This window comes from Pan troglodytes, chromosome 13, assembly GCF_028858775.2.
Source record: "Pan troglodytes isolate AG18354 chromosome 13, NHGRI_mPanTro3-v2.0_pri, whole genome shotgun sequence".
NCBI classification, from domain to species: domain Eukaryota; kingdom Metazoa; phylum Chordata; class Mammalia; order Primates; family Hominidae; genus Pan; species Pan troglodytes.
In genome coordinates, this window is record NC_072411.2 from 37652369 (window position 1) to 37667769 (window position 15401).

General features: G+C 35.8%; 1 protein-coding gene across 32 annotated transcripts in view; it reads left to right on the top strand.

Moving 5' to 3' along the window:
• R3HDM1 (R3H domain containing 1) overlaps positions 1 to 15401 on the top strand; it is a 123208-nt gene that overhangs the window by 18779 nt on the left and 89028 nt on the right. For 29 of the 32 annotated variants that reach the window (XR_010150067.1, XR_010150068.1, XM_024354818.3 and 26 more), the window contains 6 exons: positions 201 to 315; positions 1364 to 1442; positions 10454 to 10513; positions 10597 to 10737; positions 14621 to 14729; positions 14819 to 14914. Coding sequence is in view for 30 of the 32 variants with exons in the window: in XM_024354818.3 (XP_024210586.2) it covers positions 201 to 315; positions 1364 to 1442; positions 10454 to 10513; positions 10597 to 10737; positions 14621 to 14729; positions 14819 to 14914 (600 nt within the window). In the remaining 2 variants the exon portion in view is untranslated. Of the gene's footprint in view, positions 1 to 200; positions 316 to 1363; positions 1443 to 10453; positions 10514 to 10596; positions 10738 to 12426; positions 12560 to 14620; positions 14730 to 14818; positions 14915 to 15401 lie in introns of those variants that run through there. The other 3 variants (XM_024354833.3, XM_063791130.1, XM_063791131.1) reach the window with 3 other exon arrangements.

The following is a 15401-nucleotide window of genomic DNA, read 5'->3' on the forward strand; positions in this document are numbered from 1 at the left end:
ACATTAGTTTTACATTTTATATAAAGTATTTGATAAAAGTAGTAAAGTATTATTAAGTTGTTTTTTAGTTTGAAGAATCCAGTTGGGTAAAATAATCTTTTTCCTCTGTACAATTCTATGTTACTCAAAAAATATAAATGTGTGGTATTAAATGAATTGTATTGTATTTTCATTGAATAATTGACTTTGCCTTCCAACAGGAGAAAATTCAGATCCAGTTAACACAATCATTTGAGAAAGAAGAGAAGCCCTCAAAAGATGAAGCAGAAAAAGAAAAGGCCAGTGATAAGTTGCCCAGAAAAATGTTATCAAGAGGTTTGCAGTTCTTTTGTTTTTTAAAAAAAAAAATTTTGCTATCAGTAATTCCATCCTTTTCCCCTTGAATAATTATATGTAGTATATCTTTATGTAAAATGACACAGAACAGACTGGAAGGATGATACAGTACTTAACTCATCTGGGCAAAATTGTTTAACACAGTTCCATATATCAGTAACACGTTTCAGCCAAAAACTGCAACACATAACAGACATTGAGGAAGGTAAACATCTTAATCTCTTACTGGTCCCTCACTCATAGTAAAATACTAAAGTCATTATAATTTTTATATTGATTCCTCTAAGGATACTATCACTCTTGAATTCCTTATGGTACAAAGAGCTGATGTCATAATATTGAGTATCCAGTAAGAATATTCTTGGAAACAGAGTGTTTATTTTTTATAAGTTTGGAGGGTCTTCACTATTACCTAGCATTGCAGATCAATAGAAATGCTTTTTAAATTTAAAAACCCAGTTATGTTGACCAGTATTATAAATAGTATAAAGATACTACATTTAAGGCGAAGATAGCATGAATATTTGAAAAGTATTTTGAAAGCAAGCCTGTAGTAATAGACCTGACAAAAATCAAATTCTTTCACAACTAAAATTTCTATCTACCTCCAAATTATTGCCTCCATTATATTCATATCTGAACTAAACTGTCTTAATTTGCTACAAATGTAGTTAATTATGTAAATCATTTAAATTTTTCACACACGGAGGTATTTTGAACATGAGGTTGTGGTGAGTATATAAAAGGATCTTTAAAGAATTTAGAGGAAATTAAACAGACACATGTGAGAGGTTAATTTTTTTTTAAGAATGTGCGTGGATATGCAGTTATATAAACTCATGTCATGCACATTATATGGAAATAGAAACATCGTGGTCACCTGATTTCATTGTAACTTTTCCTACTTTGTCGAATTTTTTTCAATGTGGGGCATCTTGTTTTATTTAAGATATACATCATGTGTAAAAGGGAATGGGACTTGTTTTCAAACAACTTTATACTGGGTTTTTGTGTTGTTGTTTTTTAGATTCCAGTCAAGAATACACTGATTCAACTGGCATAGATCTACATGAATTTTTAGTAAATACATTAAAAAACAATCCCAGGTAAAAATTAAATTTATAAGGTTTCCATTGCTTCTAGAGTACCATAATTTTGCTATATATGTTTTCATTATTGAGTTAGAGTAATAGAATAAGATTGCAGATATTTGAAGTACACCAGAAACATTTTAGTTTTTTAGGGCAAAGATGTTGTTGGTCTAGTATATGCAAATATATAAATATCTTTTTGCATTATGCATGTCACCATGATGTATGAATTTTGGGAAATATAGAATCACTAAGATATTTAGGCTCTTGATTGAGTTAGACATATACCATTAATCATGAGAAAAAAGAAAAATAGGTATCTCACCATAGTGCACTCAACCAAATAAGAACTTAGTGTATTCACTTACGAGTTTTTGAAGTTTTTAAATGCAAAGTTTTTGTTCCTTCTTGCTGAGTTTATAAATCATCAACCCAAAGATTTTTGAGGTGTTTATTTGAGTCAGTACTTTAATTGTGAAATCTTTCATTTTGTCAGATTACTAAATGAATAATTTTTAACTTTTTGGCAACTCATAAGCACTTTGAGGCATTCTCCCTACAAAAATGGCTACCCACAAATTATCTGACCAACACTTTCATGGAGTGAAAGATGCCAAGGTGAAGAAATCTTCCTCTAGATGTTAGCTTTCCAGAGTTGACATATGTTGAAATAAAAATGATGTCACTAGATATGGGCACACGGAAGATAAGAGAGTTGTTTATCTCTTACACAGTCTTGCTTCAAGATAACTTGTTTTTATTCAGGATGTATTGTATTCAGTACTATCTTGATTTTCTGTTTTGTATTTAATATCAACCCCAAAGAGAATTACCAAAATGAAGTGGTCTCTATAATAGGAGCTGAAGGATTATAGGTAAGGATTTAGAGAGAAGGTAGGCAACTCTCCTTGACTTTTTTTCCTCCAGTTCAAGTTTATTCCTCAGTAGTCCCAACAGAAAGATAAATTTATGAGTCTATTGAACAGCTCTAACTATGTGCCAAGCATTGTGCTAAACATTGTAGATATGAAAAGGTATTACATAAAAGCTCTGACGCTACAGTATTCACTGTCTCTGTACTAGAAAAAGACACCTGATAATTAAAATAAAACAAATGTAAAAGAGGTTTATAGGTGCTGTAATAGCCAGAGAAGGGCCACAACCTCTGAAAGGATTTTGGAATATGTCACTGAAAAGGTAGTGCCTAACCTGAATCTTGAATTAAGAGTGTTTTATATTGGAGCTGTCTATACAGAGAGACATGGGAAGGGCATTTGAGATAGAGACTAGAGGATTGCCAAGGCATAGTTCTGTGAGAGGAAGTGTTATATTCAAGGAAAGATAAGATCGTACCCTCTGGCTCTCAGAGGCATGTGGCAAGTTATTCTAGAAAGTGATGGTAAAGGTCAGGCGCAGTGGCTCACGCTGGTAATCCCAGCACTTTGGGAGGCTGAGGCGGGTGGATCACGAGGTCAGGAGATCGAGACCATCCTGGCTAACACAGTGAAACCCCGTCTCTACTAAAAATATAAAAAATTAGCTGGGTGTGGTGGCGGGTGCCTGTAGTCCCAGCTGCGTGGGAGGCTGAGGCAGGGGAATGGCGTAAACCCGGGAGGCAGAGCTTGCAGTGAGTAGAGATGCGCCACTGCACTCCAGCCTGGGCGACAGGGCGAGATTCCGTCTCAAAAAAAAAAAAAAAAAAAAAAAAGGAAAGTGACAGTAAAGGTACTGGTGAGATATGAAGCACAGGCCATATCCAACTATCGTCAGCAAGGGATAATACCAACACCCTATGGCAGTGAGGAAATGTGAGGGGACCTTTTGATTGTCCCAGTGAGTGCAGAGTGCTGCTGGGAAGCCAGGGATGCCAAAAAGACCTATAAAACGGTGATGAACCACGAAAAATTGTCTTGAAATGCCAGTAGTGCATCAGTCGAGAAATACTGACTATGGCATGCCAAGTTAAGGAGTAATTAAACAGGATTTTAAATAGGGCCATACCATAATGAGATTTGTGTTTTGGAAAGATTACTTTGGTGTTTTAGAAAGATTATTTTGGCAGAGATAACTGTAAAGAAAAAGAGTGGCTAGGAGACCATAGAAAAGAATGGAGAGGAAAAGACACATTTGAAAGATATTTAGGAAGTATCATGGCAGGACTTGATGATCATTTGTATATGGAAAGGCAATGGGGACAGTAGAGTAGAACAGAATGACCAAGTACTAAAGATAGCAAAAACAGGGCCTGGTGGCATGTGCTTGTAGTCCCACCTACTCAGGAGGCTGAGGTGGGAAGATTACTGGAGTCCTGGAGGTTGAGGCTGCACTGAGCTATGATCTCACCACTGCCCTCCAGCCTGGACTCCATCTCTAAAGAGAGAGAGAGAGCAGAGGAATCCTGAGAACATTTGTCCTGGAACTCAACCAAAAGGGAACAGTTACACTGAAAATAAAATAACAGAGGGGCCCTGCACAATGATTCATGCCGGTAATCCCAGTACTTTAGCAGGCTGAGGACAGTGGATCACCTGAGGTCAGGAGTTCGACACCAGCCTGACTAACATGGTGAAACCCCGTCTCTACTAAAAATACAAAAATTAGCTGGGCGGTGCATGCCTGTAATCCTAGCTACTTGGGAGGCTGAAGCAGGAGAACTGCTTGAATCTGGAAGGCAGAGGTTGCAGTGAGCCAAGATCACGCCATTGCACTCCAGCCTGGGCAATAAGAGCAAAACTCCATCTCAAAATAAACGAATGAATTAATTAAAATAAAATAACAGAGGGATATGAAAATATAAGTATTGTAAGATTGTGAAATATATATATTTGGTCTGCCTCCGTTTCCTAGTTTACAACTAAAATACCTGTAATCTCCAAAGAGCTATCTTTTTGTATGCTAATGTTGACTGATAGCTTCAAGATATCAGATTAGGCGGGTCACTGGAAGGACAAAGGCATGTTCAGAGGGTTGGGACTTCAGCCCCTGCTCCCAACCTCCTGGATGAGGAGATTGGTGAAGGTCAGTCTCCTCAACAATCATACCTACATAATGAAGACTTCATAAAAACCCAAAAGGACAGATTCAGAGGGCTTCCAGACAGCTGAACACATGGAGTTTCCTGGAGGATGTCAGGCCCCAGGAAAAGAATGCAAGCTCCATCCCTCTTCCCCCATACTTCGTTGTATGCATCTCTTCATCTGTATCCTTTATAATAAACCAACAAATATGAGTAAGTGTTTCCCTGAGTTCTGTGATCTGCTCCAACAAACTAGTTGAATCCAAAGCAGGGGTCATGGGAACCCCAACTTGAAGCCGGTAGTCAGAAGTTCCAGAGGCCTAGACTTGGAACTGGTGTCTGAAGTGGGGCAGTCTTGGGGACTGAGCCCCAAACTGTGGGATCTGACACTATCTCCAGGTATAGAGTGTCAGAATTGAATTGGAGGACACCCAGCTGCTGTCCACTGCAGAACTGCTTGCTTGCGTGCGTGCGTGCGTGCGTGCGTGCGTGCGTGCGTGCGTGCTTGCTTGCTTGCTTGCTTGCTTGCTTGCTTGCTTGCTTGCTTGCTTGCTTGCTTGCTTGCTGGTGGAGAGAAATCTCCACATATTTCGGGTCACAGAAGTCTTCTCTGTTGATTGTCGTTGTGTTGGTGTGAGAACAGAGGGAAAACATGATTAAAGAGGTTTTCCAAAACAAGTACCAAAAATAATTTGTTAGATTCAGAAGTTAGAAATTGTTGGCTATTTTAACAAGTCATTTCATTTGGGATAGGGTGGTGGGAACCAGAACTCAGTGGGTTGAGTAATAAGTGGGAAGGTAGGAATTCATAACTAGTATGAGTAAAATAAGATTCTAGACAGGCAGAATTTTTCTTCTCTCTCTAAACCTGTGGGAAAGACATCAGCAAGGAACAAAGATTATAAATCCATTTTTATGTCTTCCAAATTATGTTTTGATTGTGTAGTTATTTTTCCTCTATAGATGCAAACGTTTTTAAGTTATCCACATAGACATTTTTTAACTGTACGGTTTAATGGTTTTTAGTATATTCAATATACAGATAGGAGCACTATCACCACAGTTATAGAACTTTTTCATTGCCCCAAAAGAAACCCCATACATTGTAGCTATTCCTATGCTAGTAATAATAGTAATACTGATATTGGATGATCCCAACCCTAATCTGTTTTCTGTTTCTGTAGATTTCCCTGTTCTGGACATCTCATATGAATGAAATTATATAATGTATGGTCGTTCATGACTGGCTTTTATTCACTTAGCATAATGTTTTTAAGGTTCATCCATATTGTAGCATGTACCTTTTTTATTCCTTCTGTGTATGCATTTTTATTTGAGCAAATATACAAGTGAATAATTCATGTAATGGCTAATGTATAAGTTACTATTAGTGTCATTGTGGTTTTAGGAAGTTGAAGCTAATGTTAAATTTTGTGAGAAATAAGGTTTGCTTAATAATTGATTCCGTATTCTCTCTCAGTGAAGCATACAGCTAATTGCCAGCTATACCTGGTACACAATTAGTTAGAAGTATGGGAAATTCCCCCTGAAGCATTCAGGGTTGAATATTGCCTGGAGAATTCTACTAGATGTTAAGCAGATTTATTTTTAGTGATACTAAAATTTAGTCAGCCTTTCCTTTTTGGATCACTTTAATTTCAAGATTTTTTTTTCACATCATTAAATCTTCATTATCTTGTCATAGCCCAATAAATAAACTAAATTTCAGGGGTTAAATAATAAGTTATCTGGAATTTCTGGGTGTCTGCAATATTTTCAGAGACTACCCTATTAAATACAGTCATTAATAAATTAGAACCTAGGAACCTGAAGGTGTTACTGATAAAGATTACACTCACTGACATAATTTTATATGTATTTTTGTGTTGCTTTTAGCCATATTGTATAAATTTTATATGGAGAAATATGGATGGTACAGATAACTTATATTATGTAATAGGAAAACAATACCATGGATTAACCTGAAGATGGATTTTTTTAAGTAATTTGTTTTGCTCTAGGGAACATCACGTATTTGTTCTCTGAAATATCTTCTAAAAGTCATTTTTATTGGAGGTAATATTTAAGTCATTTTATTTCTTATCTGTTGCAGACATTTAACCAAGAGCATATGAAACATTGGGTGGAGAGTGGTCAAACAGAAGCATTACTATTTTCTTCTTTTTTTATTTGCCACTGGTATAACATCGGTTCCCTCTTTCTCTAAAATTACTTCTGGAATAACGACTAGAACAATAGTAACTAAAAGATTGTTAGCCCTTCATTTTAGCTTTTAGTTTATTAGCTTGTTTTTATTACTTCTTTAATAATTAACAGCATGTATCAGTTCATTTTAAAGGTTACACGATAGAAGTTTTAGTTTGTGCCTACTTTTAGATGGTTTTGGCTCACCTGCTAAAAGATCAATATACCTTAAGAAAAGTAGTTTACCTGTTAGTTTGAGTCTCATATGTAGGGCCCCTATAAAGGATTAGTAACCTTTAACTTATGACCATTATAAAAATATCTAACCTCAATTACAGATTTGAAAATTTGAAAGCTTGGATAAGCTACAATGTGGAATAAAAGGCAGAAGGTATAAATCTTAAGACCTTAGGAAAGTTGTCATTCTTGTTTTTTTAACAAGTGCTACTAAAAGCAGGGTATCTTTTTTAAAATAAGTGACCCAGATAATCTAAAAATCCTCTGCAATCTATAGATGTACGTCTTAAGGGGAGAGAAAGCCTAAATTTGTATCAATTGCTAGTAAAACTGTTAGATTCTGTTATTTCATGCAGATAGTGGAAATTTCAGTGGCAGTGCATTTCACTGAAGAACAATTGAAATATTCTTATACCTGCTCTTTAGCTCAAACACAGAAAATCAATTTAAATGTACTGTTTTATGAACTCCAAATAAGTTGCCTCCTTTCTTGTTTGTTTGTTTGTTTGTTTGTTTGTTTTTGAGACGGAGTTTCACTCTTGTTGCCCAGGCTGGAGTGCAATGGCACAATCTCGGCTCACAGCAACCTCCGCCTCCCGGGTTCAAGCAATTCTCCTACCTCAGCCTCCAAGTAGCTGGGATTACAGGCATGCGCCACCACGCCCGGCTATTTTTGTATTTTTAGTAGAGATGGGGGTTTCTCCATGTTGGTCAGGCTGCTCTTGAACTCCCTACCTCAGGTGACCTGCCCACCTCAACCTCCCAAAGTACTGGGATTACAGGCGTGAGCCACCGCGCCCAGCTAGTTGCCTGCTTTTGATTCTCGTCTTTATTTTTTTACAGTAAGGCAATATGTAAATTATAAAAGTTACTGAAAATACTGTCTCACAATAACCCCAAAAGCTTGGATGAGGCTGGGCACAGTGGCTCACGCCTGTAATCCCAGCACTTTAGGAGGCCGAGGCGGGTGGATCACCTTAGGTCGGGAGTTCGAGACCAGCCTGGACAATGTGGTGAAACCCTGTGACTACTAAAAATACAAAAATTTGCCGGCTGTGGTGGCACACACCTGTAACCCAGCTACCGGGAAGCTGAGGCAGGAGAATCGCTTGAACCCGGGAGGCAGAGGTTGCAGGGAGCCGAGATTGTGCCACTGCACTCCAGCCTGGGGGACAGAGCGAGACTGTCTCAAAAACAAACAAACAAACAAACAAAACTTGGGTGAAAGAGGGTCTTATAATTTAGTAAATAAATTCTTTGTTGGGAAAACTTTTGGAAGTACCTTCACCCTCCCCTAAAATTTAAGAAAAACAAAAAGAATACTAAAAGACCTTCTGGATGAAGTAATTTTATTAATTTATTCCATGCAAAATATTTTTGTTGAACCTTTCTATATACAAATAGTTCAAATAACTATATATGACAATAATTGTGATAAATGCTATTAAAGAAAAATATGAAAGAAACAATTCTAAGAAAGAATATAAGAATGTTTCAGCAAAGGGGAACAGCATGTTCAAAGTACCTGAGAAAGACAGGAGCTTGGCAAATACAGAAATAAACCAGGATGATAACAGTTTTGTGAGTTCAGGTCAGGAGATGAGGCTGGAGCTGGATGAAGACCAGCTCATGCCTGCCTTGTACATATGTTTACTTCTAAGAACAGTAAGAAACCCATGACAGATTTAACAAAGGGAGTGATGTGTGATCACATATGTGTTCTTAAAAGATTGTTATGCATGTTTCATGTAGAATAGATTAGGGAAGATCAGGGAAGATACAGGGAGACAATATACTCCTGCTGTAGTAGTCAAGCCAGAAATCCTGTTGCCTGGATCCAGGGTTGTGGCAGTAGAAAAATAGATCAAAAGTAGATAAAATTTGCAGTAGTAATTAACTGTTTTGGAGCATTTGAAAAAGGATGATTAAAAAAAAAAAAAAACCTTCGAGACCAGCCTGACCAACATGGAGAAACCCCGACTACTAAAAATAGAAAATTAGTCTGGCGTGGTGGTGCATGCCTGTAGTCCCAGCTAATCGGGAGGCTGAGGCAGGAGAATTGCTTGAACCTGAGAGGCGGAGGTAGCAGTGAGCCGAGATTGTGCCATTGCACTCCAGCCTGGGCAACAAGAGCGAAACTCCTTCTCAACCAAAAAAAAAAAACAAAACTAAAATTCTCATGCTTCTACTATCATATACTGAGTAGAAGGTGGTGCCAGTTACTGAGATGGGATATACTAAGGAAAAGCAGGTTTGGAAACAAAACTGAGTATTGCTGTAAATTTTGTTAAAATGTAATTCTGTGTTCAGCTTTGGATTTGAAATCACCAGGTAGACATGTTTTTCTGTTGATTTTTTTTAAAACAAATATAAAAATATAAGTTAAATATTTAATGAATGATGGGGGAAATGTTATTACTTAGTTTTATGAAACTTTTGCAGTATAGGAGGAGAATCAAATGCAGGTCTGATGTGTAGACTTTCAGGTGACCAAAGCAGGGGCTACCAGTTCTTCTATTGAAATTGAGAATAATCTGCATAGTGTTTATTTTAGGGAATCATTAACCTCTTGGCCTCGTTTTCTTGATCTGTAAACTTTGGAAGACAAAACTGAATGATTTGTAAAGCTGCTTTTAGCTTTAAGTTTCTGTAAGTTACATTTTTTTTTTTCACATGTATATGAAATTTCCAATTAGCACAGGAAAATTCTAGAGCCATGTTATGGGTGTGTGAGCAGGGAGGTCCTTTGGGGAGCGATACCATTAATTTGTTGCAGCTAAGAGAACTAAATAAGACCCTAGTGATCTAAAGGAGCACATACAGGTACTCCCTAGAGTCCTTATTTATTTTATATGTTGGAGGTTTTTGGTTCACTTAGATTTTTATGGGAAAATTTAAAAATATATAATGGCAGTTTATAGAATGGGTTGAAATATCCTCTTCTTCTAAATTAGCGATATAATTAATACTTCTCTGCCATAGTCCCATCTGCATACTAGTATTAGATTCCCATAGAAGTATTCCTGTTGTTACTGGCATTGCATGTTCTTTAGAATACTGTTTCTATGGAGTTCAGCATGATAACAAAGTCCTGAGCCTAACTAAAGATGTCTGTTCTTCTGCTTCCTCTCCACTTTATTGAATGAGGAAATAAAAACTAAAATGCTTTTATTATCCACACATTCACAGAGCAAACTCTAATATAGTAATACTAAGCAGATCAAAATACATTTAAGTTCCTTCGTTATGTGTAAGCAAAAAAAAAAAAATGCATTTAAGAATAGCCACATGTTGATTATTGTTAAAGTTGGGTGATGGGTACATCAAAATTCATTACACTATTCTCTACATTAGTGTATGTGTGAAAACTTCTGTAATAAAAAGTTAAACTACAAAAATCATCTTTTGTTTTAAAACAGTAATAAATATTCTAGCATCAAGATTGGGGTAATACTGAATGTATAGTTTTTAGGGGGTGAAATTTAGCTGTATAAATCATAGGCTGTTGACATTTGTGATTACTTCATTGCTAAGTTTTACATACAAGAGTCTTCATACTTTGTTTCAGGGACAGAATGATGCTGCTGAAATTGGAACAAGAAATTTTAGATTTCATTGGTAATAATGAGTAAGTCCTGACATTTAACAAGAAAAGAAATTGTCATCACCATTCTCCTTGACTTACTAAGTTGGTTTTTCTTGTGCTTCTAGGTCTCCACGTAAAAAATTCCCCCCAATGACATCTTACCATAGGATGCTATTACACAGAGTAGCCGCTTACTTTGGATTAGACCACAATGTTGATCAGAGTGGGAAGTCTGTCATAGTAAACAAAACTAGCAATACAAGAATGTAAGTGTCAAGAGATGTGACTACATATTATATATCTAAATAATAATACTTTATCTTTCTATATTACCTTTCATCTGAGGTTTTCCACATGTTTGAACAGTCTAATTAAGTTTCATGATAACCTTATGTGATAGGACTGAAAAACACATTTAGTTTACTGGGAACAAAATGCAACAGCCTGGACTCAAATATGGCATATGAATGAGGACTGGGGCATATGGTAAAAAAATAAAAATCCAGAGGACATAGTATCAGTGATGTTTGACAACCACTCTTAGGGATTTTTAAAATTAATTTAGACAGCTATAGCCAGCCTTAGTCAAATTAAAAAAAAAAAAAAAAAACACACAAGAGAGAGAGCAGACTTTGTCCGTGACACCCTCACATTTAATCTTCTGTCAGTTTACCGTTCTTTCCAAAAGCCTCTGAATTTACTCCTTTTCTCTCACAATTCTTAAGAAAGTGGGACTGTTGGTTAATGCAATATCATTAGTGCTGTCTTCTTCCTGGGCTATGTATGATTCTCCGGAGGAGCTTTTTGTTTTAAGAATTGATTGCTTTATAGTGTTACGGAAGTAGATCATCATTGCTGTTACTTGGGAACAGAAGACCCAATGCAGAGGCACCCAAGTTATAAAACATACACAGCACATCCGTTACATCTTCTGCCTATTTATAAGGCTAATCCTAAAACAACTATCTGAGTTCAGCTGAAATTTATATTTTGATGGTGATTTGCCTATCAAAAGGAATTTCAGTTTGATATGAGGCAGCAACAAGTCTGTGGTAATGAATAGCAGTCAACTTCAGATGGCATAAATAATCCTTTTTGGTCCATTATTTTTCTTTCTTTCCTGAAGCCAGATTTCTCCCAGGTTCTTATCTATGAATGATTTAATTTGCATGGTTATATTTAATTCATCTATGCCTTTTCTGATTTATGGTCTTTTGTCCTTATAGCTGCCATATCACTTGCTGGAACTATTGGTTTTCTCCCATTTTAAATAGTCTTTTTGTAAACTAAGTAAATACTTTAGTATTTTTAAATGATCGTTCCTATAATTAAAAGTAAATTAGTGAAAATAGATGTGTTTAGAAAGGGATCTTTTCTTCTTATAGGGATTAAATGTTACCAAAATGTGAGTCTGATTTAGTTTTCATTAAAATTTAAATTTTCATATCCCTTCGTCTTTAATATTCTTTTCAGTTAGTCTTTTTCCAGTCAGTTATATCATGACTAAAGTAGGATAGTAACCATTAAGCTATGAGCTGAGCTAGAGGTGAATAGAACTGTTAATTCATTTAACCAGTACCTCTCAACATTACTCAGAGCTGCTGGATACACAAGCACATATACATTAGCAGGCATTTTGACTAACATTTTGACTGGTGACTCTCTAAGGTTTTCAATACAGTGTAACCTCAGTTATTTGAATTATATGAATGATGTCAAAAAGCTTTAGAGCTGTCTTTATCAAGATAAAAGCTAGGCTCAGCAGAGATGCTTATAATATACTTAAAGAAGTATGGGTCAATAATATAATATAATCAGACAGTTCAAATCATTGAAGTTACACTGTACTTTATATATATATATATATCTTCTGGGATATGAAGAAGGTTGTAAATCAGAAAACCTTAGAGATCTGCTCCATATTGAATAAAAACAAACTTACCTTTTCCTCATAGGGAGATTACCCGCTCCAGCCTTGAATCAGTGGTGTTATGGATGTCAACAACCCAGTGTCCACTGGGGTGTCTCAATGGAGCGGGAAGTTGGCGATTACAGGGCAGTAAATTCAGGCATCTATAAAAGAATGAGGTAAGACAGTCTTAAGGTTAGCTGAAATGCCTGCCAGTGCTGTTGGTGTGGGAATCCAGCTGCTCTTAGAAAAGTTGCCAGGCCCTTGGTTAAACCTTATAGTTCACTTTGGAATAGCAGTCTCTCATTCAAATATAAACTCCTTGAATAAGAAAATGTGACTTTGAACAGTTACAAAGATAGATGACATAAGTCAATGGGGCAATCATGTGACAAAAATAACATACTGCCATGGTCAGAACTAAATAAAAATCTTTCAAACCCTTGAAGAAAATACTCTTTTTCTTATTATTTTGGTCACAAAGCTGTTTTTCGTCTTCCTATTTTTCTTTTACTTCTTACATATATTTATGTACAAATCTGTTCTCTATTTCACCCATCTAAGTATTTTACAATAGAAATTTCATTAACTTGCTTAGATAATTCTCACTTTTAATCTCCTTTTGCATAATTTGACAGGAGGCTTTTACGTACTTTATTAGAAATTCATAGGTTAAAATAAATGTTCAAAAGTATTACTTCGGTTCTAGGGCCAGGCGCAATGTCTCACGCCTGTAATCCCAGCACTTTGGGAGACTGAGGCAAGTGGATCACTTGAGGTCGGGAGTGTGCAACCAGCCTGGCCAATATGATGAAACCCCATCTCTACTAAAAATACAAAAAAAATTAGCTGGGCATGGTGGCACCCTCCTGTAATTCCACCTACTCAGAAGGCTGAGACAGGAGAATCGCTTGAACACAGGCGGCAGAGGTTGCAGTGAGCCAAGATCGTGCCATGGCACTCCAGCCTGGGTGACAGAGTGAGACTCTGTCTCTAAAAAATTTTTTTAAAAAGAAGTGTTACTTAGGTTCTAGATATAAGGAAGTTTGCTGAAAATATCATTACTCAGATTTATTTGGATTAGAAATTTACTTAGGTTATTCACATATATCATTTGATATTTGAACTATAAAAACTACCTAGGAGTTCAATGAGATTTTCTCTAAAGCCATTTAATATATTGTTATATTTCATATTTCAAAAGAATAATTCCAGTTTTATAATAGAATGATAGTCACAGGAGTATTGATTGAATTAATTTGTTGAAGCTGAGAATGTATTTTGGGAGGTGAAATTTTATATATTTGTAATTTTCCAAGGGCCACAACCTTGTGTTTGTCCTCTAGATCACAGTGGAACTTGCAACATTTCTGTGGAAGAAAGATGAATCCACTATAAAATGTATTGCTAAGATTTCATAATCGTTACTTTAGGTCACAACTTTGACCTCTATAAAAGAACATCTCTTTTCTAACCTGTTCCAGTTAATGTTAGCAAACCTGTGCCCTACTGTAATTTAAAATTAATGGATGCTCTTTGAAGTAGTCTGTAAGTTTTTAGCTAATTGAATGACAAAATATTTTATTACTTTCAGGTATAACACCAAACTAGGTACCATAGGAGTAGCATAAGATACGGTACTGCACTTTCCTTGTCCCAGCATTTTTTCGTAGGTTTAGACGAGGCAGTACAGGCTTTGGGTCTAACTGACCTGGGCTCCAACTATGGCTTAATCATATGCCTGCCTTTGACCTTGCATATTTGCTTAAGCCATTTGAACCTCGGTTTGTTCAATAATATTTATATCAGTAACTAACTTCTGAGTGTTTACTGTTTTATGTGTTATTGACATTTTCATTTCATCTTCAGAACAACCCTAAGAAGTAGGTACACTATATAATTCCCATTTTACAAGTAAAGAAACCGGGAAAGAGAAAGGTTAAGTAACTTGTGCAAGTCATAAAGCAGCTAAAGTGCTAAAGCTCAACCTTTGAATCCAAGTGGACTGACTCCAGAGCCAACATTGTATTTGATATGGCCTCTCAACCATAACATGGAATAGTTAGTATTTTCTCATGAGATTATTGTGAGGACTAAATGAGATTGCATAAGCATCTATGGATGGCACTAAAAAGTGGTAACTTATTTTATTTCTTTTCATAAAATGTTATGTTTAACTTCTTTGCTAATATTGTTCATTATCTTTTCCTGTTCCTTTGTTTTTGTTTTTGGTTTTTAAGACCTGATCAGAAATTTAATGAACATATTAAGGATGATAAAGGTGAAGACTTTCAGAAACGTTATATCCTCAAGAGAGATAACTCTAGCTTTGACAAAGATGATAACCAGGTAATCTAGAACAATTGTAGCATTTGTATAGGTGCAAGACATACTATACCAGTAGTTCATTTGCCTAAAAATTATCCTCTTTTCTGTAGATGAGAATACGTTTGAAAGATGACAGAAGAAGCAAATCTATAGAAGAAAGAGAAGAAGAGTACCAGAGAGCCAGAGACCGAATATTTTCCCAAGATGTATGTACTAACTTATTTAGGTCTTCATGTTAGAGTATATTCTAATTACGTTGTAAGGTCTCAGTCTCCCTTTTATCTATTGATCACATTTATTTTTAATCACATTTGTTGCACATAAGGTCATCTTTTAGAAATATTGAGATCAGTTTTGCTTGTGTTATTAATTTGATAGTTTATAAAATACTACCTTGCAGTAGTTATATAAAATTTTACAAAAGTTGGAAGCAGGTAGACTACAGGAGTCATTAAAAGAATGTTCTCCAGTCTATATAGTTTGTGTGATTTTTTTTCCCCAGACTTGTGACAGACTTGAGATTTTTATTAATAGAACATTGCTCCACTGTCTACAAAATCATATACTCTAGATGCTACTTGTTAGTTGACTTTCTTTGACAAATAATTTATTTCTTCTTTTGAAATAAAGCTAATTGATTTTGTAGGTTAATATCTGTTTTCTTCTTCATAAGTGATTATATAAGATAGGCTT